Genomic DNA, 26,066 nt, shown 5'->3' on the forward strand with positions numbered 1-26,066 from the left:
ATTTAATATCTTTTTAGATATTTGGATTAGAAATAAGCAGTGGTGTAAAGTAACATTGCAAATACTCAAATTACTGTGAGTAGTTTTCTCAGGAATTGTGAACGTTTACATTCCATTGAGTACATTTTTAGTGCAGTATCTGTACTTTTACTACACTACTGTCCCTCAACTTGCAGTCACTACAATTATTTATTTATTTATTTTTGTCTATGGGGATTGGAAAAAACCAGTCCTGTGATTCCTGTCCAAATCGCACATAGAAGGTAAATCGCATCATAATGAAATATCCCAAGACATGGGCGATTAGAATTGCAACAAACTGTTTGGAAGCATTAAAAGTGTCCAAGAAGATGTCCAAAGTCTTTAATCGCATTGACCCAGAGACTGTTTAGAGGCATGTCACTGATGGGAAGATAACGGATGTTTACTGTATGTTGACCAAAATGGCCTTAAACACCCAGCAGGCACAAGACGTCAACATGGCGTCAGATTGACCTTTTATCTTAATGCATAGGGATGTTACAATTTATTTGGAAATTAAAATCGTGTTGACGTCAAAACTCTGAAAGTCAGGCTGACGTAAATATCCAAAATCAACCAAATATCAACATCTAATAATGTTACATCTTGGCGATGTGTGGATGTTACCCCTATGACGTAAATCAGATGTTGGATTTTGGTTGCTATACCTGATTAATTAATGCCAGTATCTTATGTCAATATGATGCTGGTTTAAGATGTTGGCTTGACTTTGGATTTTGGTCACTTTCTAACCACCTAAAAACGACTAAATATCAGCGTCATTTGACTTCATTATCGGACATAAAAATAACTTAGCCCTTAGACGCTGGCTGGACATTGAATTTTTGTCACCTGACATCACAACCTAAGTCTAACCTAATCTTATGATGTTGTGTGCCTGCTGGGCAACAACTAGATGCACTACAGAATGTTACGTTTACACACACATGCATAAATTACATGTAAATGCATCAGCTTTTTAAAGTGCAATACTCACTACTCTTGAGCACTTTTGAAAGGGCAAATTTTTACTCATACTTTGAGAATTATTCACAACAGATACTTTTACTCTTCTCGCAATACATTTTTAAGCAATTAATGGTACTTTTACTTGTAGGATTTTTCAGTACTTTTTTCACCAATGGAAATAAGACATACACTCCATGTAAGAAGATTTTTTTTGTTCAATAGTAATAATTCTTTAAAAAAAAAACAAATAAAAAAACATAAAGACCAATAATAAAAAAAAAACAATTTACTTCTAAGATCAATTTGCATTTAAATACAAATGTGACATTTATAAAACAACAAAACTATTTTTCCTGAGTTAAAGAGTCTTCTATATTGTATAGCATGATATAAACTGTGCAGTGGGTCATGCTTTACAATCAAACTACATTCTTAGCTGCAAATTCAGTATTTTAAACTTGGTCTTCCCCTCCACGTAAAAGTTTCTGGAAAGCTGAGTCTTCTCTTTGGCACAGAGTAGCAGGGCTGTCAAACTCCACCACCTTCCCAGCATGCATCACCAATACTTTGTCGGAGTCCATAATTGTGTTCAGTCTGCGAGATGAGAAATGATAGTTGAGTTTGTGAGGCAACACAAAAGTTCTTAAAGGGTTAGTTCACACAAAAACTTTAATTCTGTTATTAGTTTATCACACTCCTATGGTTCCAAACCCCTTAGACCGGGGGTGACCAAACATTTTCGTATAAAGGGCCAAAAACCAAATATCATTGAGAGCAATGGGCCGAAGGTAAATAAACCAAACTATATTACATAAAAGTTGAAATGGGTAATTTACTCATTTATTTCTCAATATTTCTAATTAAATAGAAAACAATATTTTAAATAGTATTAACTAATGCAGTATAGCTTTTCAAATTGTAACTGTAAATGCAAAAAAAACAAACAACTATAACACGGTGGAGTTTAACACTGAATAAAGTAGTCAAGCAGAATCTGCCTTTGACTTAATTTCCTCACCAATGTCTCTGTACTGTCGATTAACCGTATACATTTAAACAAAATCTGATTGATTTACATCATTTAATTTCAGTTAGCTTTTAAAAATAAAACAAACAATGGCTTAAATTATATTTGAATTTACAATCTCAAAACATCCCCATCATTCTCTGTCTCTTCTCAGATGGGATGGTGGATCAAATCAAAGGTTACCATGGGCCAACTTTGGCCTACAAGCCCTAGTTTGGGCATCACTGCTCTAGACTTTCTAGACAAATTAAAATATGTTTACCCTCCATAAAGTAAAAAGTTTAAAACATTCCGTGACTTTAGTGGTTCAACTGTAATCATAGGAAGCTCTAAGAACACTTTTGTGCACCAAAATGTCTTTATGCTAGGTTTTCTCTTCCTCGTCATACAGTATATCACAGAAGAAATGGTTGAGTAAAGTCATTAGCTATGTTTCCAATCAAAGACGTGGATTAAATCTATGAGCAAAGCTCAAATTCTCCTACAAGGATGTTTATACCACCTCCTGATGGTGAATGCGGTTATACTCACGGCAGGAATTATTTGGTAGTTTGGTCATTTATTTCACTAATAGCAACCGTCAAACATCATCTGGGAAACGGTTTGAATTTCCACTTAGTAAAAAAACATTTGTCTTCAATTTGGGACGGCACTACATACATAAGTACACTAAGTGCATAGTGTGCCATTTGGGGCGTAGCTTTAGAGTTTTCTAGTGTCTCATTTCTAGTCCAAAAATGTAAAAAAGACTTTACTTAAGTAGTACTTTCTAGACAAAAAAAATTATAATAATATATAAAAAAGTATACATAAAAATCAAGTAATAAAAATTAAGTAAATGTAATAATTTTCCAATGAGTTAAGAAAAAAAAAAAATCAAAAAGATTATTTTACTTACCCCATTGGCCAATTATTATGCTCATTGTAAGGAAAAAAACTCACTTAATTTTGACATATAATTTCCAAAAACAAATTTCCAAAACAAAATTTTATACTTGTTTAGAAATTGTTGCTTGATTTAATAATTATTTTTAATATTTTGACTAGAAACAAGACAAAATCTTTAAGTAGGAAATGCATTTTTTTTCTAAGAAAGGAAAGCTTAATGAAATTATTTTAAAGAATTAAGAGATTTTAGGCCCTGCATTGACGTTACCTATTCATCTAAAAACTTTCATTCTTCAAAATGTTGATGTAGAAATTTACAAAAAATCCATAAGGAAGAGATTTAATAAATAAATAAATAAATCCACATGAATTAAAAGGATAATTTGCCTAAAAATTTTGTTGAACACAAAAGTAAATATTTTGCAGAATGTTGAAAACTGGTAGCCATTGACTTCCATAGTATTTTTTCTTCCAACTATGGATATCAATGGCTATCGTTTGCCAACATTCTTCAAAATATCCTTTTTTCTGTTCAACATCAAAAAAGCTCAAACAGTTTTGAACACAAGGGAGATTAAATGTTGGTAAATTTAAATTTTTGGGTGAATTATTCTAAGGTTTTGAATTCAACTTTGGCTTTTATTCTGACATAAACATTGAAAAAGACCATACCATAGCCATTTGATGTACAAGAACAAAATAGATTTTCATGAAAGCTCAAATGTGCTGGTTTGAAACGGTTTGCTGATCAGTGCGTTTATGTCACAAAAGTCCACTTTAAACATGTTCATGTTATCTGTTAATGTAATACACAGGTGTCAAACTCCATTCCTAGAGGACCGCAGCTCTGCGCAGTTTAGTTCCAACCTTAATTAAACACACCAGATCAAACTAATTGAGTACTTTGAACTTGTTTGATACCTACAAATAAGTGTGTTGAAGCAGGGCTGGTACTAAAATTTGCAGGACTTTGGCTCTTCAGGAATTGCGTTTGACAACCCTGATCTAATATATTTTATGATTATGTCTCTTTAGAAGACAAACCTTTTATTTAAAAATATTTTTATGAATGTTTTGAAGCGTCAGAGTATGGAGACAGACATCTCTTAATAGATTTGAATTAAATGTCTTCATTTGTTCTGAAAATAACCCCATTTCTATTAGGTTTTAAGAATACCATGTGAGTAAATAATGAAAGAATTTCTTGTCAAGGATGAAGAAGATTGTGACCTGTGGGCGATGGTGAGAACAGTTTTATCCTTGAATTTTTCTCTGATGGTTTTCTGTAGCAGCATGTCAGTCTTCTGGTCGACACTCGCCGTGGCCTCATCAATGCATAAAATCTATCAGAGCAGAAATGAACAATAAAGCTCATAGTTAGGAGGGAATTACAAACATTTGTCTGAAATTGTTTATGTTGTACTTTAAAGCGAGACACTGCAGGCAAATATAGTTTTTGTCGAGCACCTGTCAGTTTAGATTTTTATAGAAAGTGTTTTTTCAGTCAAAGGAATATAAATCAATAATACACTTTTCACCACTTCTTTGTTGCACTTCATCCATTTGTGTCTGTAGATTTCAATTATTATATACTTTCTAACGTTTTACATAAACTAATTGTAGAATTTTATTGAAATTTGTATTATAAGCATTTTTATAGAGCATACAAAAGAGCACAGTTAGCATACATGTTTTCTTTTTAAAAAAATCTGATAATGTTGTTTATGCTACATTTGTTACTTTTGTCATAACTCATGTTATGTAATGTCTATATTATGTTTATCATGTCATGCCAATGCTTTGTTTACGTCATGTAAGTCATGTCACGGTTATGTTATGTTTATCATGTCTACATTGCATTATGTTTATTGTATGTTTCTGTTAATGTTATTTTAATGTTTAGGTCATGCTTATATAATGTTATTTTTTTCCAGCTGTTCGCAGTATTTTCTGATTTATGGAGGGGTCTAAACAGGGCTCTATTTTGACAATGTAGGCTCAAAGCGCATGGCGCAAAAGCATTAATGGTGTGTCCGAATCCACTTTGAAAAAATATGCTTTGCGTCCTGGCGCATGGTCTAACAGGGTTCTGCTTATTCTCTTAATGAGTTATGGGTGCGTTTTGAGAATAAACCAATCAGAGTCTCATCTCCCATTCCCTTTAAGGGTCAGTTGTGTCGCGCCGTGGCGCATTTGCTATTTACAAGGCGGACATTGTAAGTGGAGAAACTGAACGCTTCACTAGGAAGAAAACAAATCATCTGCAGCGCAAGGATAAAGCACAAGCCTCCTCCATTCGGCCTCTATACTTTCACTTTACTTTTACTTCTTACTTTCGTAGATAAGGAAACAGTATTGTACACACTCTACTGAAGACATCCATTAGCCTACATATTTCATTTAGTTTGTTAAGCGCAAAGATTTGTCAAACTATTTCTAAATTCAGTTCTAATTTCCAGCAAACAAATAAATGAACAATATTAACCAAGTGTTGTCAAACAACCGAGTTATATCCAAACACACGTCCTATTCTTATGCCTCATATAGTGACGCATACGTCTCCAAAATCCGACTGGTGGACAAATCTAAACTTGTTTTTATTAAAACAAATATAAATATCCATTTAATAAATAATGCTGATGAACGTAATATTATACTAAAGCAAATTGTCATGAATAAACTGAAAAAAGCCCCCCGACAGGAAGGCATGGAGGTAGTGTTTTTTTATATTTATGTAGAAAATTTTAGTAACATTTTAATCCTTTAATTTTTTTTATGTAAAGATATTTGTGTATTGCTCTACCTCCTGTGTGTATTAAGCAACGTGTAAGCCTTTGGACCTGCATAGGCGCATAACTAACGTCGTCTGCACTGGACTTTAGACCAGCTTTTAGTTCGTCAATAGGGCGGTCTATTTCAGTTCCTCAAAACAGCAATAATATCCATCTGCAGGCCCGAGAAACAACACATTTTTCAGACACACAGTCCAGCCCATATGATCTAGGCAAACCATATATGGTTGTGACGGAAGTTATCGTTATTAGCGGACATCGACATCAGTATATTTTTATATATATTGTTAATGAATATTGTACACAATAAACAATAGTTTATTATTTCACAAATACTGTGATCAACACGTGTAAATGGGGAGCGTTGTTTCCGTTCGCCATTCAATATAATAGACAGAACAGTTTTCTATCAGTCATCATAGATGATCAGTCCTTATTATCTGACATAGCCAATATAGCAGATACTCCCTTGCTGGCCTTGCTGAATGATCTAAATTGGACAGGTTTAATTTATATAATGGATTCATTTATAATGAAGGAAATAACAGAAAGTTAATATAGGAAATAATACTTCTTTAAATGCAATAGAAATCTTTTTTCATGTAATAAATGTATAAAACTATTTTAATATTTTACTCAAGTGATTTAATAGTATTTATGTGCTTAATTTTCTAATAACTTTTTTATTAATGATTTCCCACATTAATACTATAGGAATTTATAGTAAGCAATATATTGTTTTAAACCATAAAGTACTGGTAATTTGTTGTAATTATAGTTGCAACAAATTAAGCATTACAAACAAATGAACCGTTACTAACAGTTGTTACAGTTTAGTAGTTTATAATTAGATAATCAGTTTATATTATATATAGTTTAAATCAGTGGTTCTCTAACTGTGGTACGTGTTCCACTAGTGGTACGCATGCTTCCTTCTAGTGGTACGCAGAGGAATGAAATATGTCATGTACATGCTACACACATTTCAAAAATTATCAAAAAATGATGTATATATTATGTCATAGATGACATATAGCCTATATTTCTGATGTAATCTGCCACATTTTTTAACTGTGCAGAGTTGTAGCTGCTTTACTGGGCCTACCGCGCTACTGTATTTCAATACTGCTCATTTTAGTGGTACTTGGAGAGACAATTATTTTTGTGAGGTGGTACTTGATGAAAAACGTTTGAGAACCACTGGTTTAAATGATTAACTAATAATTTATTTTAATGTGACACTTTATTGTTAGCTTTTTATAATTTACAACAGCGATTTTAACCAAGTATGATAATATTCTGAATTACACTGAATTACTGAATTAATACACTTAATCCTACAATTGGACAGTCTATTACGTTTTCTTTGTGTATGAGGACACGTGAATAAAGTCATTAGTGTTCAACCAATTATTTTTATTTACATAATTTGAGTTTAGAAACTGCAGATGTTAAAATGATCGTTACGATATAATAATGATATGACTTAAATGAGGACCATATATGTGAAATTCAATAGGTGGCGATAAGGCTACTAAGAAGTTAGTTAGTTACCATATATGGTTTGCCTAGATCGTGTGTACTAGATTGTGTGTGCCTGAAACGTGTGTGGTTCTGCGGGTCTGCAGCTGGATATATCTCCAAAATAGCATTGCGTCAATAATGCACCTTGACACACCTCCTTTATAGACCGGAACACCCATGAGTCCACAAAGTGGAGCAAGTGGATTTACTATTTAAACAACATGGTGCAAAATGTGAAAATTAAGGTTGCGCTGGTCTGAAAATCGCAACATACACGTCTTGCACCTTATTGCACCGGGTGTATTATAGGGCCCAAAATACGTCCGATTATATACAACATTAATTAAAAAGAAAGTATGCAAATTTTTAGTTTATTTTTCTGGCTCGAGACTTCCGGTCTCATTCACTTCCATTCATTTTTAGACATTAAAAACTGCTCGTTTCGCTGTTTGATGTTGCAAACTGATATTTTCCTATTATACTATTCTACTTGGCCTGTAAAGTCATGCAAACATTTGTTTGCAGAGCAAGTAGTTTAACCGTTTTCTGCTGTTTATTATTACTAGTCATTTCTCCCATAGGCGACTGAATCGAAAGTTCTGAAACAATCGTGAAAACAGACGCACTTCCGCATTTTAGAATAAGGTCAAAATTGAGTAATACAAAGAGATTCCCAAAAATCCCTTCTGAAAAAAGAAAAAAAATCTATAAATGTAATGTAAAAAAACTAACAAGAATTTTGAACCTGACTCGTTTCAACATTCATATATTGGACTAGTAAAAAATGCAAATTAGAGCTTGTTTTATAACACACTGCCTCATTTGCATATTTAAACATGATTTTAGAGAATTTGTAATAAAAAAATGTTTGTGATTCTTAAAGATTTCAATCAACTGGCAAAATAAGGTAATATCTTTTAAAATAATTGTTTACCCTATTGACCTGCAGTGTGTTGCCTTAAATAAACAATTGTTTTATACATTAGCTTCTGTTAGCAGAGCACGAGCGAGACACAACAGCTGCCTCTGGCCCACAGACAGAGACTTTCCTCTCTCTCCAACCTCCGAATCCAGGCCACCTGTCACAAGCAGAAAAAAAAAACAATTCAATTGATATAAAACCTGAAAGTATTTTCTCCTGTCCCAGATAATTCCTTTCAGGGAAGATAAACAAGAGCTGAACAAAACAATCAAAAGTTCATGAACTCTCACCGTTTCTCTGAACTACATTTCCAAGGTGGCATTGCTCAAGAGCCTCTAGCAGTCTGTAGTCCGGATGACGACCGTGAGGATCAAGATTTTCTCGCACAGAGCTGGAGAACAGAAAGGGATCCTGCGGGATGATAGCCAGTTTTGATCTATAGAGGGCGACAAAAACAATACAAAAAATACTTATGATGTTGCTGTAAGGATTACAATTTAAAGGGATAATTCACCCAAAATGTATTATTTAATTATTATTGATTGAATAATGATATTTAAATATTCATTTAATAATTAATATTATTGAATCACTTTTTACTTGTTTTAAAACATGATGAGTTTTTCTTCTGTTTAACACAAAAGTAGATATTTTAAAATATGCTGGAAACCTGAAACCATTGATTTGCATAGTATTCATTTTTCTTAATAAGGAAGTCAATGATTACCAGCTTTCTTTAAAATATCTTCTTTTTTGGGTAAGTTATCCCTTTACGATCAAATTGACAACAAATTGAAACCAAATTTATGTTTCAAAATCTACTTAAGATCGAAATTAGAAAAAAGGATAAAAAAAAATAAGATTTATGACTAAAAATGGGAAGTAGAGACATATTTAAAAACTTGTCTGCTGTGGTGATATTGGCCATCATTAAAGATCATTTTATATTCTTGCAAGAGGGTCAGACAGTCACACAGAATCACCAGTCGCTGCAGAGTGTGACAAGGAGGGGAGGGTTTTCTCAAACTAATATCCGTCCTTCAAGGTTACATATCTTTATCAAGGTTACCAAACCTGCCAACACTTCAGTTTTACTCGGGAGTTTCCCGTATTTACGACCCATCTTCCGCCACCCTTCCGCTTTGTTATTTCTCCCGGAAAACTCCCATAATTTCATGTATGAAAGGATGCAGAACTTTGGACTAAAATGATTAGCCCTCCTGTGAATTTGTAATTGTTTTTCGTATAGACCATTTTGAGGAATGTAAACAAAAACAATGGTCCCAACGTATTTCCTGTTTTACGTTTTTAATTTCTAGAGCTTCTGAGAATCCAAAAAGAGGCACATATTGATAAATAATGTGATGATAGCTGTTTTAACATTATGTTATGATTGAATTGCCTCTTGATACAGTTATGAAATAGTTTGATAACATGCAGGAAATGTTCATGGGCCAATGACATGACTAAAATGAAATGGTCTAAATATCGACCGAGTGCTGTTTAACAAAGTTCTTTTAGTCTTGTTGCAATAACGCTTGTTTTAAATAAAGTCAAAACTGCTAAGGTCAATATTTTTAGCACCCTCAGTATTTTTTTCAGCTGACTAAAGAACAAACCACTGTTATCCAATAACTTACCCAATTACCCTGGCTTGCCTAGACAACCCAATTAACCTAAGCCTTTACATGGCACTGAATACTAGCATCTTATGTTGTAGAATAATATCTGTTTTTGGAAAAGTTTACATCTCCGTTTACATCTCAGCTGCAGTTCGCTAGTTGAACAGCCAAACAGGATGCATATTTCTGAAAGCAGCGTTTCTGTTTTTGAGTAAAGGTGTTTCCTTTTTAAAACCCTAACCAGTGTTTCTTTTAATATTATTAAACTAAGGTGCCTTTTTAGGAATAATTTTCTCTTGGCTCACACCGATTGGGTGAAGAGGTTTTCACAGTTCAACTGAAGTAAATGAATAAGCTGTTCTTTGAATAAGGGATTGGACATTTGGTGGACTTCATTTTGTTTGTCCTGTTACCGGTACTCAGGAACTTAAAATTTGGAATAATTTCCACCACACTTGCAAAATAGCTAATAAAATAGTATATACTGTCATCATTGAAAAGACAACAGAAATGAATTACTAAAATTGTGTTGAAAAAATTGTGTTCCACAAAACAGCACTTAGGAAATATTTTAAAATGAATTAAAAATGTTTAAAATGTTTAAAAGTTTCATTAACTTTATCTATGAAGCTCATACCTTTAATTATTAATCAAAATTTTTAATAATTTATTATTAAATACATATTAATTAAAAGTAAAGTGAAAACAAAATGCAAATTTTTAAAGATCAAATCTTAGTTTTATATAAAGATGCTCACTATGCATTTATAAATGGTTAATTGTAAATTTAACTGATCTTCCAACTCATAACTCTAAACCAAACCGTTTTTTTAAAGTTCAGAATAAATAAAACATGATTGACTATTTATAAAATTGTCATGATTGATTATATACAATCTTTATAAATACAATCATGACTGACTAATACTTATAAATCATGTATAATGTATTATGAACATGCGCATTAAAAAATTTAATGCATCACTAGTTATTATTTATAATACTATTCTAAATGTAAGTATACAATTTGTTGTGTCTTTATAGATACATTTATAGAATTGTTATGATTATTATAAATAATTATGAACAGAGAATTCATTACAAGTATAAGCTTCATTTAAAGTTTTACCAAAGTTTCTTTTGCTCAAATGCTTAAAATGTCAATTAATTCCTGCTAGCAGAATGTTATTCCAGCATTCTATAACCTCCTAGGGCTTTAGTGGCCACATACATGGACAGAATATTTTAGCTCTTAAGTGGCTATCTTCAACTCTATTTTTAACTGTCCAAAATGGGGGGGGGGGTGTTGTTTTTACTCTCTGATAGTCAAAACAAGTTAAAACAAAGCCTATGTTGTATATGCATCAAAAACTTTCAGGAAAAAGTGTTTTAAGTAAATTCGGACCACGAGTCCACATATATGGACATCATTTTTCTCTAAGGGTGCTTTCACACCTGTGAATCGATTCAGTTGTTCCGAAACAGAGATTAAAATTGTTACATTGTTGCTCTTTGCTTTTGGAGCAGTTCGCTTTCACACTGCAAAGTTTCGAATCGGACTAAAAGATCTAAAACAAGTCACGTGCGAGTAAACTCTCCTTACATTGGTCAGGGTTTATTTTGCAGTGTCCCGCTCAGCTGTCAGGAGAGATGGTGCTTTGGTGGTGATTGACAGGGTGCGCGTGCGTGACGTGTCTGAGGAGAGACACGGTGGGGAGGGGTGAGAAGGGTGCGCGAGATGCCTATTTGAGGACTGGGAGAGAGACGCGAGATAACATCATCACTCGTTTGCGGGCATCCGGAGACTCGCGAAACTTCCCGCCCTACTCATAATTCTCTCTTCATGTAGCCGTAAGCCTATTACATATCCATAAAACACTGTAATATAACCGCGCTCGGATCGGATCGCTTTCTCACTGCAATCGAACCGCTCCAGGGTTCGTTTCAATCGATCCGAGACCACCTCACTCAAGCGATCTCGGAGCGATTACTTTGGCGCGGAACAGAGTGCGATTGCCCTGTTCACATATGCCAATCGAACCGCGCTAACTGGGCAAACGAGATACGTTCCGAAACAAAAGTGTAGGTGTGAAAGCACCCTAAAAGTACATCATGTCAAAAGATGATACTTAGATTTTTATTCTAATTAGGTTCCAATAAGCCCAAATAGCAAAGAGAAATAAAAAATGCATAAAAAAACACCTTGGGCCTTAAATTCTTTACTATCATTCTTGTTTAATTTATTGACACAACAAAAATAAAACAAACTTCTCAATGTCAGTGGATCTTGCTTACAAAATAGAAGTGTGTGAAACCAACAGTGACTAAAATAAATCTTACCGCAGGTCACTGAGCCTGACTGAGCTGATGTCGACCCCATCGAGCAAGATTTGACCCTGGTTGAGCTCCACCATACGGAAGAGTGCGAGGAACAATGAGGATTTCCCTGATCCTGTACGGCCCACTATGCCAATCTTCTCACCGGGCAACACCTCCACACTCACCCCATCCAGAGCGTTGGGCAAACCTGGCCGGTATGACAACACCACATCTACAAACTCAACACGAGCTCTTTCAGGCCACCTGTCCGAAACCTGCAGATGTACAGAAGAGCTTTATATATATATATATATATATATATATATATATATATATATATATATATATATATATATATATATATATATATATATATATATATATAAATTTTAATTATGCTACACAAATAGAGCCATATTAATGTATAGCATAAGGTGCTGTGAACATAAAAAAATAAATAGGCTAAGCTTATTTTGAACACTGACTTTGCAAAAAAAGATTCATCAATTCTTTGCAGAAAATTTACCCAATATATAGTGTAACATAATGTCTGGAGGTGAAATGCCATTGTTACCCTTAAAAGGGTCTGGGTTCGTTCTACGTGAGTTTATGACACGTGGTACCAGCGAGTTTGCCTGTAAAAGTCACTCAGTGACATCTTCTCTACCAAGATGCTGGCCAGAACCAGCCTGTCCCATCTTTAAAGACATTCCAAAGAAAAAAAAAACACCTTCTTTGAACCCACACACACCCAAAGACATGCACTATTAAAATGAATTTATAGAAATCTCAAAATTCAGCCCAAATTGCATGTAATGTGTTTGTTACCTTTGTATTCTCTCCTTTAATTCTAACACTTGTATATGCCCTTTTCAAGACACTTGGTGATTTCCAAAATGCTCATATGTTTTATTAAACTATTAGAACTAGCATATTTTATCAATAACTTGCAGAATATAAAAATAGTTTTAATTTATAATATATATTTAATATTTAAAAGTTACAAAAAAAAAATGCAAATAAAAAGTTATCAGCCTTTCAATTTTTTTTCTATTGGATTGGGACCCCTGGGGGGACGTTAGTTGCAACAGATTGATTTTACGGTACAATATTAAACTTCGACAACTTTATGATACTTACATGCATTAAAAATGAAGGCCACGACTGAACAAGGAGGACGATCTCCAACCAAGTGGCTCTAAGTCTCCAAAATTAAACCAAGAATAGTCTTGTGCTATAAACATTGTGCTCACCATTCTCATTAAGTGAGATTAATATTAGATTAAACAAGTGAATAATGATTATAAATAATTGACTTGCACTTTTTTGTGTCGTCAATAAGCCTGTTTATATAGTTCCTAATGGTGTGTGTGCACCATTGTGTGTAATATTTGTATGCTTATAACCATCTCCAAGCATAGATGGGGTCGCGTGGGGTTGTTATCTTAGGGGTCGCGGGCTGAAAAGTTTGAGAACCCCTGATCTAGACATAGGATGATAACTTGTATGCTTGGTGTAATTAGTTACAACCATGAGTTAAAGTTTTGTCTGTCTGTCTTGGGACAATACAAACCAGCGAGGAGGAACAAAGAAAGTTTTCCGCGTTACTTTTCCTCTCACGCTATTTAGTTAGTGACCTGACCAGTGCTTAATTTGTAAATTGTGAGGTCCTGCAACAGATTGGGGTAGCAGATCCGACATGTTACCAGAGGAGGGAGAGGTGTCGTGGACGAAACTGAGGAGGGTTGGGAAGCCGCAGAAATTAGCGAAGAGTGGGGTAGGGGTGCGTGTAAGGAGGGGGATCAGTAAAATTAGGTTAATTAAGCCCTGGACCTAACCAATATTTATAAATACCTGTTACACCCCCAAATCATGGCAGAAGTTCCCAGACACAAACGACGGCACATTTCTGTATTTTACGTTTCTTATTTACCGGCAAATAATAACTTACTTTAAAGTTTAAAGAAGACTTCATCTTCCAAGCATCAGAGTAAGATTACAGAAAGATAGAGAAAGACCCACTAAATACAGGTATTTAGTCATGCGTTTACGCTGTGCCCCTTTTAAGGTGTTTACATACTTGGTGGTTCTTTATAGTTGTGTGGGACTAAGTTAGATTTGCCATTCTTTTATCTAAATCCTTTATTTTCCTCACTTTCTTCTTTTATGCTTTTGTTGCTATGTTTTGTACATTTGTTTACTATATGTTAGACGAGTCAATAAATCATGCTATAACCATGTTGGATTGTCTTGGTTTTGCCTCACAGAAAAGGTCACTTTACAGTAAAAGACCCTTGTTACCAGCTTGAGTTTACTAAATCTTTTAAACTATCCATCTACTTCACAAGAAGTAGCTATAATTCTTTTTAAATAAATAAATAATTATAGAGTCCCTTCAGACGAGCGGGCGATATCATTGTTATATTTATTAATTTAAATGAACTATGAGTTAATTCTGGATATTTGTAATTAATAATAACTTATTAAACAATCATTAATATTCAGAAATTGTGCTAATTTCTCTACAATAGGCTGTATGAACTTGCTCGGCAATGACTTTCACCCACTGAATTAGTGGTTACAATAAATAATGAACTTGTGGTTTTAATAAATGAAATCATAATAACTAAAAAAGGGCAATTGTCTCAAAGTGTTCACTTCCATTTTAGATATATCAGTGTTTATAAAAATAAACTTCAAACTTTGAATTTTGACTCATGCGTGTCTATTTTTCAGCAATGAACTGTGAGTGAACTGAACTGAGAAAGGTTTCTCTCACAGAAGACAGTGGTTCCACGTTTTCTAATACATTTTATTCTAAATGATGAACTTTTTTGCTGTTCTAATATGCATAATCAGTACTGCGCTGCAAGGATTTATTACAGATGAGCTTTAGAGAAAATCTCTGTAGGATTCAATTCAATTATCATATCGCCACTGCTGCTTTAAATATATACAGTTGAAGTCAAAATTATTAGCCCCCCTGAATTATTAGCGCCCCTGTTTATTTTTTTTCTCAATTTCTGTTTAATGGAGGGAAGATTGTTTCAGCACATTTCTAAACATAATAGTTTTAAAAACTTATTTCTAATAACTGATTTATTTTATCTTTGCTATGATGACAGTAAATAATATTTTACTCTGTATTTTTCAAGACACTTCTATACAGCTTAAAGTGACATTTAAAGGCTTAACTAGGTTAATTAGGTTAATTAGGCCAGTAATTAGGTTTGTTCTGTAGACTATCAAAAAAAATAGCTTAAAGGGGCTAATAATTTTCTCCAAAAAATGGGATTTAAAAAATTAATAACTGCTTTTATTCTAGCCGAAATAAAACAAATAAGACTTTCTCCAGAAGAAAAAATATTATCAGACATACTGTGAAAATTTCCTTGCTCTGTTAAAAATCATTTGGGAAATATTTAAAAGAGAAAAATAAAATCAAAAGGGGGCTAATAATTCTCACTTTAACTGTAAATATAAACATAAATATATGCATATTTCTTTTTTTTTTAAAACCAGCATTAACAGTCAGCTGCAGACTGAAAAAGTAGTTCCTCGTACAAAAGCGTTTTTTAAAACTTCGTATTTGATTTTTTAAATATATATATATATATATATATATATATATATATATATATATATATATATATATATACACGATTATGCCGTCGTACTGCTGTATAAATGCAATATCACACTTACAGCAGTGTGATATGGCTGTATATGGGCACTGCTAGGGCACTAAGGCACTCGGCCTATGGTCTCAAGTCCAAGCAATGCCAATATCAGCCATATCGCACTGCTACATGTGTATTTTTGCTCATATATAGTCACACTTGACTGCTTTTTTTCTGCCAGCTTTACATTTAATTAAAAAGCTACTTATTTATTATAGCTCAGATCAATGTTTTATGTCTAATTGTTTAGTTTTGTACCATGCAATTGTGTATGAATCGGGATAATGCACCATCAATTAGTTATTTTTGCTAAATAAGGCCCTTCATACTTATAAAACAGCCTTTACTTAGGTTTGGGCTGCTACTTCCCCTGTCAGGCTTTGTTCTGCGAGAACAACCTGCTGAATGAACATTATCCCTCACTTAACAAAAATCACATTCAGATTGAGTTTCTCAGGTAAATATCAGAAATATATCAGAAACGTAACCTCAAGGCTGGCTTGCTGGGGCTCCTGCGGGATGCTGGTTGAATACTCCTCAGTGCGCTCAATGCTCACCAACTGCATCTCCGTCTGTGCATAGCTGAAAATCAGCCCTGACAGCAGGTTGGTGATGGATAGGGCATAGGACAGAGACAGACCCACCAGACCTGGAAGAACAGAGAAGAGTCAAGATTTTAGCCGTGTTGGTATCCTTAAGTCCCAGTGAATTGCATTGAAACACACAGCTTATTTACTTCCCCTGGAGCAAATACCTATGCATTAAGTGGACTCCCCTCTTTTTTCAAAAAATAGCCAATCACGTTTTATTCTTATATTAAAGCTGCATTTGACAGATTGCGGCAGTAAGTTTTACTTTAATAAAAAATAAACCTTTAGCTTAAAAATTAATCATTTACAAATAGAAAACTCTTTTGTTTTTTATGTAATGATATTCAGTTGGAAATATGTGTTAATGTGGGTATATAGATCTCTTGCCCTCATCAGTTTGTGTTATAATTCTGGGGCTTTTATACTGCTTGTATAATTCTACACAGCATTTTGTACATGTTTTGAGATATAAAAAGAACAAAATCAAACAAAAAGTGCTCAGGTGTAGCTTAAATAATGTGTCGGTGCTCTTTGGGTAAGATATTCATCAGAATAAACATCAAAAATCAGTCCAAGGCACTCAAAACATGTGGAAAAAATATTAAAAAGCCTTTATAAATGTTTTGTTTAAGCATTAGCCATGTGAATAAACGCTTTTTAATATTCTTTTCCACATTTTTCAAGTGCCTTGAACTGATTTTTGTTGTTTTGAGATATGTTTTTTTCTTTTTTTAATAGTGTAAGGCACTTCAGATTCTAAAGAGCATCTGATGATCAGATGAAGATTCTGTAAACATATTTGTATACTTAGAGGTAGCACTTGTTTCTTATTATGTTACATTCTGAATATGCTGTTGACCATGACAAGAAACTAAAACCTTCTAAAAAAAATCTGCTAAACACTTTAAATACAGCTGGGAAAATAAGTACTGAACATGTCACCATTTTTCTCAGAAAACATCTTTCTAAAGGTGCTGTTGACCTGAAATTCTCCCTGGATGTTGATAATAACCAAAGAAATCCATATATGCAAAGAAAACTAATTAGTTTACGAATCAAGTTATGTGTAATAAAATGAAATGACGCAGGGAAAATGTATTGAACACGTGAAGAAAGGGAAGTGCAGAAAGGCAGTGAAAGCCCAGACAGCAGCTGAAATCTTTTAGCAGTTAATTAGCAACCCTCTACCCTTTGTTTGTTTAAATTCAACTGCTTCAGTCCAACATCTACATGATAAAAGATTAAATCTGGGAGGACAATTCAGCAAGATAACGATCAAAACACAGCCAAGGAAACCCTTAAATGCTTTCAGAGAAAGAAAATCAAGAATAGCCCAGCCAATCACCTGACCTGAATCCAATATAAACTACAAATTAAAGGGTCAGATTTGATAGACGAAACCTACAGAACCATCAATATTTTTACACTCTCTTGAAGTCTCATGTGACTTCCTTTATTCTCCATATGAGGCATCTTTAAGCTGCCATAACCAAAAAATACTTTTATATAGTGTTAAATATGTTTTAGTATTTTTTTTTTACCAAAATCTAGTTCAAACTCCTTTAGAAATAGTATTCCCAGGAAAAAAACATGACATGTTCAATACTTTTTTCCCGTTTTATGTATTTGTAAATGAAAAGGTTAACCTGGATCGATGGATTTGAGCTGATGCTGGATCACTGCGATCACACTGATGCCTGTTACTACAGTCACAGCAATCATCTGCAGCCGTATGTCCAACCACTGCATGGCAGCATTACTATTAAAGAGACAGCGCTGATTCTGTTCAAGACGCCTCTCATTCTCCTCCTCAAATCTGCTCTCAAACAGAAAAACACACAGTCCAAACTGAAATTCATTAACCTGAGGCTGCATTCAACATTCAGTGTAATCATGTTTGTTCCATTGTCATTATTTTTTTAAGAAATACTCACTTTACAAGTACCCAAGAGTTAAACATATGCGTAAAATTTTTACGCCAATGAGCTGATCTCCAGGTCTGGCGGGAGCACTTTTAGCTTAGCTTAGCATAAATAATTGAATCAAATTAGACCATTAGCATCTTGCTTAAAAATTACCAAAAAGTTTCACACATTTTCCGTGTAAAGATCGACTCTGCTGTAGTTACAGTGTTAGAATCTGCTTAATACCTTCGCACATGTTATGAAATTGAGAAACTTTTTGAACAAGCCGCTAATGGTCTAATCCGATTCAATGGTCTATGCTAAGCTGAGCAAAAAAATTTCCCACTAGACCCAGAGATTGGCAGAATCATGGATTCAAAAATGGCTGAAACTCATCTGTTAACTCTAGGGAAGTTGTAAAATGAGCCATTTTATTTTTTTAAGTGGAGTGTTCCTTAAAAAAACAACTGAAAAAGTATGTATTATTCTCCTGTAAAATTCACAGTTAGTAAAAAGTCCAGGTCATATTTAACCACAAAGACAAATAAAAAAAATAAAAAAAAGAATTTATGAATGAAGATATTTTTGGACTTTAGGATTATTGGGCCCTATCATACACCCGGCGCAATGTGGCGCAAGGCGCGGCACAATATTTGTTTGCTAGTTTCAGCTTGGCGCAAGAGTCACTTTGAGGCGTTGCACCACGCTGTTTAAATAGCAAATGCATTAGCGCTAATATGTGCGCCCATAGGCATTCTGGTCTAAAAAGGAAGGCGTTCTGAGGCGGACCGCTGGCGCGTCGCTATTTTGAGAAACTAAAATAGATTTTTCATTAGACCAAAACTAACCCGGTCTGAACTCCAGCGCAGAGTTGCGCCTCGCTTACGCACTGCTTAATACGCACAAGAGAGCAATAGTCAAATATCTTTACATATGAAAAAAAATTTATATTAAGGATATATATAGGATATAATAAGAATAGATATAGGAAATAAATATAAAGGATTAAAATATTACAAAACATATTATTTTCTAGCCTACATAAATATGAAAAATCACTGCTTTTATGTCTTTCATCTCGGGAGGCTTTTTCAGTTCATTCATAACAATTTGCTTTTGTATAATGTTATTATTATTAGCAGTATTATTTATTATATCCATATTTATAGTTGTTTTATTAAAAACAAGCTTAGATTTGCCCACCTGTCAAGTATTAGACCATAAGGGGCACAGCATGTGTTTTAGGATATAACTCAGGTTTTTGAGCACATTTTGCTATTATTATTCATTTATTCGTTTGCTGGAAATTAGAACTGAATTTAAAAATAGTTTTGAAACAAATATTTGCGCTTAACAAACACAATTAATCATTTATAGGCTAACTGATGTTTGTGCGTAAAGGTTTCCCTATCCAAGAGCGAATGTGAAAGTGATCCATTATCTCTCATTCTCACGCAGTAGATGCTCTGTTTAACAGTTTTCTGTTAAAAAACTGTCAACTGTTAACTGTTTGCTAGTGAAATGCTAATTTTTTCCATTTAGACTTACTTTGCGTCCTGTAAATAGCGAATGCGCTCTTGGCGCGGCGCAGCTGGCTCTTAAAGGGAATGGGAGATGAGACTCTAATTGGTTTATTCTCAAAACACACCTATAACTCATTAAGAAAATAAACTCAACCCTTTTAGATCATGCGCCACGGTGCAAAGGGGATTTTCCCGTCCGTAAATTAGCAAAAATGCGTTCTGACACGCCCTGAAAGCGGTTGCACCCTGCGTTTTGCGCTCTGTGCATGGACCGTCAAAATAGAGCCCAAAATCTGCATAGATTATAGACATTTTATCACATGTAAACATAGTACATTACTTGAATATAAAATTATTCGTTTGCTATGTCAATATGAAAATTTTCTAATCAGAAATTATCAACATTTCATTTTCGTATACCAATTTTGATATTTTTGGCATCAGTAATTCATTAGTCATGAAAATAATGTCACAATGCAAACAACAAAATCATTGTATTCTTTATGCAAAGTATTCATTTTGTTCTTTAAAACAAACATGCATATTTAAATGAGTTTATCTGAGTAAAAGTACAGCACTTTTTCAAACCTGGTAGTGTGTCCACTGGCCCGCACCGTGGACAGACCGCTGAGGGTTTCTGAGAAGTGTGAATAAACTGGAGAGAGTGTGAGGCTGCACAGGCGTTTCAGCTCACGGGACGAGTAACGATAAAAACACTGAGTTTGGTAGTAAAGCGCCCCCAAAGGAACCAAAGGCAGCAGAACCCAAGGAAGCCCGTAACTCATGACGATGAGCATCCCAAGAAGACCAAACACGTTGGCCAGGAGGATGTTTAAGACGAAGGGGAGAGAGTCGTCCACACTGTAAATGTCTGAGGAGAAACGGTTCAGGATGCGACCCAATGGTGTTGTGTCAAAAAACGTCATAGTTGCCTAGAATAGAAAAAGCATGAGATGTGAATATTTTAAATGAATAATAATAACAATAACAACAACAATTATAATAATAATAATATATATTTTTACCAAGTAAATAATAAATAGTATATTAAGAAAAATATGTAAATTCTTTTTAGAAATAATTTATTAAATGTATTATTAAAATATTAAACTATTAAAATAATATGTACACTAATAGTCCAAATGTTGATATTTATATATTTAACTATATAGTTCTTAAAATATTTTTTTCTGCTCACCAAGGCCGTATTAAATACTCTAAAATTGTTAAATATTATTACAATTATGAAATAACTGTTTGTGTATTGAAGGCAGTTCAAAATATAATTTATTCCTGAATGAATTTACTAATGATCCTTCATAAACTATTATAGTAAATTATAATATGTTAATTTGCTGTTCAATTTTGATCAATTATTAATTGGTACCCAATCACTAATAATAATTGTTATATTTAAGATGTTAAGGAACAATTCCTGTTTTATAGTTTTATTTAACTGTTAAGGATTCTTGATGAAAACAGATAATAAAAATAGCATTTATTTGAAATGAAATATTTTTACATTATAAATGTGTTTACTTTTATTCTTGAACAATTTGAGGTGTCCTTGATAAATAAAAGGAAACATATTTAATGGTACTTTAAAATGGTTTTAAATCACAGTTTCCACAAAAACATATGAAGCAGCCCAACAGTTTTTAACACTGATAATAATAATAATAATAAAAAATAAATGTTTCCTAAGCTGCAGATTAGCATATTTGACTGATTTCTGAAATATCATGTGACACCGAAGGGCAACTACTTTATTAGGCACACCTTACTAGTACTTGGTTAAACCCTTTTTAGCCCTCAGAACTGCCTTAATCCTTCATGGCATAGATTCAACAAGGTACAGGAAATATTCCTCATTTTGGTTTTATAGATTTTGGTTTATATTGACATGATAGCATCACACAGTTGCTGCAGATTTGTCTGCTGCACATCCAAGATGAGAATCTCCCGTTTCACCACATCCCAAAGGTGCTCTATTGGATTGAGGATCTGGTATCTATAGAGAACATCTGAGTACAGTGAACTCTTTGTCATGTTCAAGAAACCAGTGTAAGATGATTTGTGCTTTTTGACACAGGGTGTTATCCTGCTGGAAGTAACCATCAGAAGATGGGTACTCTGTGGTCGTTAAGGGATGGACATGGTCAGCAACAATACTCAGGTAGGCTGTGGCGTTAACACGATGCTCAATAGGTACTAATGGGCCCAAAGTGTGCCAAGAAAATATTCCCCACACATTTACACCACTGCAACCAACCTGAGCTTTAATACAAGGCAGGATGGACTCATACCTTCATGTTCCTGAAGCCAAAATCTGAACCCTACCATACAAAAGTCGCAGCAGAAATCGAAACTCATCAGACCAGGCAACTTTATTCCAATTTATTGTCCGATTTTGGTGAGCCTGTGCGTATTGAAGCCTCAGTTTCTGTAGCCTTAGCTGACAGGACTGGCACCCAGTATGGTCTTCTGCTGCTGTAGCCCATCCGCCTCAAGGTTCAACATGTTGTGCGTTCAGAGATGCTCTTCTGCATATCTTGGTTGTAACGAGTGGTTGTTTGAGTTACTGTTGCCTTTCTATCAGCTTGAACCAGTCTGGCTATTCTCCTCTGACCTCTGGCTTTAACAAGACATTTGCACCCACAGAACTATCTCTCACCAATATTTTCTCCTTTTCAGACCATTCTCTGTAAACCCTAGAGATGGTTGTGCGTGAAAATCCCAGTGGATCAGCAGTTTCTGAAATACTCAGACCAGCCTGTCTGGCACTAACAACCATGCCACATTCAAAGTCAGTTAAATCACCTTTCTTCCCCATTCTGATGGTCGGTTTGAACTGCAGCAGATCTTGACCATGGCTGCGTCCGAAACCGCATACTTCCATACTATATAGTACGCTAAAATCAGTATGCGAGCCGAGTAGTATGTCCGAATTCATAGAATTCGAAAATCAGTAGGAGAGAAGTACCCAGATGACTTACTACTTCCGGCGAGATTCTGGAGTGCGCATCCCATGCATGCTGCGCTATCACATGATGCCCCACGAGAGAATTCATGAATGGGAGTAAAGCAACACGACTGATACAGGTAGGTAATGTGACCATGGCAAAATAGCGGATGTAGTACGTCTGAAATCCATTCATACTTTTCACATTCATACTGTATAGAACATACTTTTCTAACGGCCGAGTAGTACATTCAAATTCAAATGCAGTACCTACTGAGTAGTAGGCGGTTTCAGATGCAGCCCATGTCTACATGGCTAAATGCATTGAGTTGCTGCAATGTGATTGGCTGATAAGATATGCGTGTTAATGAGCCGTTAGACAGGTGTACTTAAAAATGAAAATACTGCTGGGAAATAACATTTTAGTCACATAATTATGAACAAATTTAAAAGAGCCAATTAAAAAGTGCTATTTCGACCCAACTATTAATTCGGAGTGTGATGGATGTTATTCGGGTTTAGATACTTTAACCCATGTTTTGGACATGCCCAGCTCCTTCCTCATTTTGGAGCTCAGTATTTCAGTCTCTTTTAGCTATTACTTCTAAAGATATAGCACCATCACCTATTTTTGGCCTGTTTGGTGTGACGCCTAATAATTATGCATTACCCGCTTACCTTTTAAACCTTGTAGCCTTTCTTATTTTGCTTGCTAGGTGTGTAATTTTAATAAACTAGGAGAGCCCCCAGCCACCCTCGCATGTACGGAGGGTGAAAGACGTTTTGTATTTTGTAAAACTAGAGAAGATTAGATGCTCCCTTCAAAGACCTAACAGAACATGTCAAAATTTGAAATTCCCTTTCTTCTCTTCAGCTGGATCTAGACTGATCACCCCAGCCCTTGACAATAATAATACATCAGTTTGTAATCTTTCATTTCTCAAAATTTAACATTGAGATGATTGTATAAATGTAGACATCTGCCTCACATTATTTGTGTAATTTGGTTTTATTTTATTATCATTTTCATTTTTTTATTTATTATTTATTATTATTATTTTTATTTATATATTTTATATTTTTCTATAAGGGAAAAAAGTTAAATAAATCATAAAAAACAGCTATTTCCCCAATTCTACACCTTCTACTTTTTGGCTACTTATAAAGTGTATTAAAATGTTAATGAACGAAAAATTTTGTGAACCTAAAATAATTGTTCACATAAAATATCAAACTAAGTGAAATAAAATAAATAATACCAATAACATTGTAAATAAATACTAATGTTTTCTCCTATTTAAGCAATGTTATGGTTCATTACCTTAAGCACACTGGACAGCAGTCTCTTATGAATGACAGTAGCAGCGCAGATTGCTCCATAGGCGAAGAGAAATGCTCGAGCGGCGGTGAAAACTGTGTTTGCTGCTGCCAGAGATCCATACACTGTCATATAAAACTTCAGCTCTGAGCTCATATTCCCAGAAGACTCTGAACCTCGGGCTGATGCATTAAACCTGGTAAAAGTGAAGGAGCAAAGGAAGATAATTTAGTAAAAACAACAAGTCCAATATATCTCAAATGAGCTACAATACAAGGTTATCAATCTTGTATATAAAATGCCGACTTTTAAAATCACTTTATAAAATATTAAGTACGAGTTTTACACATTTTTAAACAAGATATCTAGATTACAAGAATCTCTAATGTTCATGTCAGACACAAACAATCATTTTTGAAGGGGAAAAAAACATAAAATTTTCAATATTTTAAAATCTATACAGTTGAAGGCAAAAGTATTTTTTTCATTTCTCAAGAAGTGACTGTGTAAATAAATCAACGTTCACCAAGAACATAAATATACCCAAATTAGCCCAAACACCATAAAGGCCATACAAATAAAAATACATATTCAAACTAAAACCAATAATCAAATAAATGACAAAAAACAACAGTATCAATAAGCACAATGTTAATCACAATGTTGATTAATAAGAAGCCATTTCTTAAAATTATACTTAAACTGTCAATATAATTTTTCGAGTCAGCTAGAGAAGCTAAACCAGGGGTGTCCAACCCTGTTCCAAAACATCTACCTGCCGAGTTCAGTTGCAACCCATTTAAACAGACCTGCCTGTATTTATCAAGTGCTGTTGAGGTCTTAATTAATTGATTCAGGTGTGTTTGATCAGGGTTAGAGCTAACCTGTGCAGGAAAGTAGATCTTCAGGAACAGGGATAACACCAGAAAAACAAAAAAAAGCCAGGAACAGCATCAAATAAGAAAAAAATAACGACTGCAACTTCTGGTTCTTGGGGACTTTAACAAACGAAATTAAATATGTAGGCTAATAGTATCTCCGGTGGACTTTAAAGGAGTAAAGTAAAGAGTAAAAGTAAAGAGAAACTAAAGAGGCCAAATGGAGGAGGCTTATTCTTTATCCTCGTGCAGATGGTCTGCCATCTGCCATGGCGTGACACACCCATAACTCATTAAGAGAATAAGCACAACTCTGTTAGTCCATGTGCCAGGGTGTAGACCCTATTTTTCCATCCCTAAAGTAGTGGATTTAGAAACGCCCTTAATCCTTTTGCACCATGCACTTTAGACTTTGCGTCAAGATCGTTAAAATAGAGCCCAAAGACTTTATAAAAATTATTTATAACATTATACTATTGTTTCCAGAAGACATTAAGATTCCTAATTGACAAATCCGCATATTGAGTAAGACTGCAAAAAAATTCAGCTTGACACAATAGCAATATTACTTTTTAAATGCATCTAAAATAGAACGCAACATTTCACAATACTACAGTTTTTACTGTTTTATAAAAGCAGCCTCTGTAAACACACCAAACTTCAAAAACATTAAAAGATGATACCATCCCAATATTTTGAATGATATTGTGAATAATAAGAGATGTCTAACTCACACAAGTCTGCCAGGAGAAAGGAAACTCAGCATTAAGAGTGGAGTGGCTGAAACCGACACCAGCTCAGTCATATTGTCCTTCATATGAGAAATCCAATGTGAAAGCCACCAGTCTGACACATTTTTGGAGGCTGTAAAAGACACATCAAAATACTAACTGTAGTGCAATTATCTTTCAGCAATACAAATGATATTAAAAGAGATGTTAGTACCCTGCATTAGGAAGAGGGCGAGCAAAACGGCCACAGCCATGCATCCACCAACTGCTTTCCAATAGGATCGATAAACAGCCCAGGACAACGTGCCCATTTGCTTCTGCTCTTCTCCAAACATCTCCAGTTCTGCCTTCAGCTCCGGCTCACTTGCTTCCATTTCCTCACTGCCTGCAGAATCT

General features: G+C 34.3%; 1 protein-coding gene across 2 annotated transcripts in view; it reads right to left on the reverse strand.

Annotated features, from left to right (window-relative positions):
• Nucleotides 1-1,262: 1,262 nt before the first annotated feature.
• The window catches only part of abcc10 (ATP-binding cassette, sub-family C (CFTR/MRP), member 10), a 51,354-nt gene continuing 26,550 nt past the window's right edge, over nucleotides 1,263-26,066 (reverse strand). For both annotated transcript variants that reach the window (XM_021479750.3, XM_073916482.1), the window contains exons 12-22: nucleotides 25,885-26,064; nucleotides 25,674-25,803; nucleotides 24,065-24,257; nucleotides 20,370-20,713; nucleotides 18,001-18,170; nucleotides 16,253-16,413; nucleotides 12,106-12,359; nucleotides 8,434-8,579; nucleotides 8,203-8,300; nucleotides 4,136-4,248; nucleotides 1,263-1,584 (exon numbers count right to left, since the gene is read on the reverse strand). In XM_021479750.3, the coding sequence (XP_021335425.2) occupies nucleotides 1,443-1,584; nucleotides 4,136-4,248; nucleotides 8,203-8,300; nucleotides 8,434-8,579; nucleotides 12,106-12,359; nucleotides 16,253-16,413; nucleotides 18,001-18,170; nucleotides 20,370-20,713; nucleotides 24,065-24,257; nucleotides 25,674-25,803; nucleotides 25,885-26,064 (1,931 nt within the window). In that variant the 3' untranslated portion in view covers nucleotides 1,263-1,442. The remainder of the gene's footprint in view (nucleotides 1,585-4,135; nucleotides 4,249-8,202; nucleotides 8,301-8,433; nucleotides 8,580-12,105; nucleotides 12,360-16,252; nucleotides 16,414-18,000; nucleotides 18,171-20,369; nucleotides 20,714-24,064; nucleotides 24,258-25,673; nucleotides 25,804-25,884; nucleotides 26,065-26,066) is intronic.

The sequence above is a fragment of the Danio rerio genome, chromosome 11, assembly GCF_049306965.1.
Source record: "Danio rerio strain Tuebingen ecotype United States chromosome 11, GRCz12tu, whole genome shotgun sequence".
Classification (NCBI taxonomy): domain Eukaryota; kingdom Metazoa; phylum Chordata; class Actinopteri; order Cypriniformes; family Danionidae; genus Danio; species Danio rerio.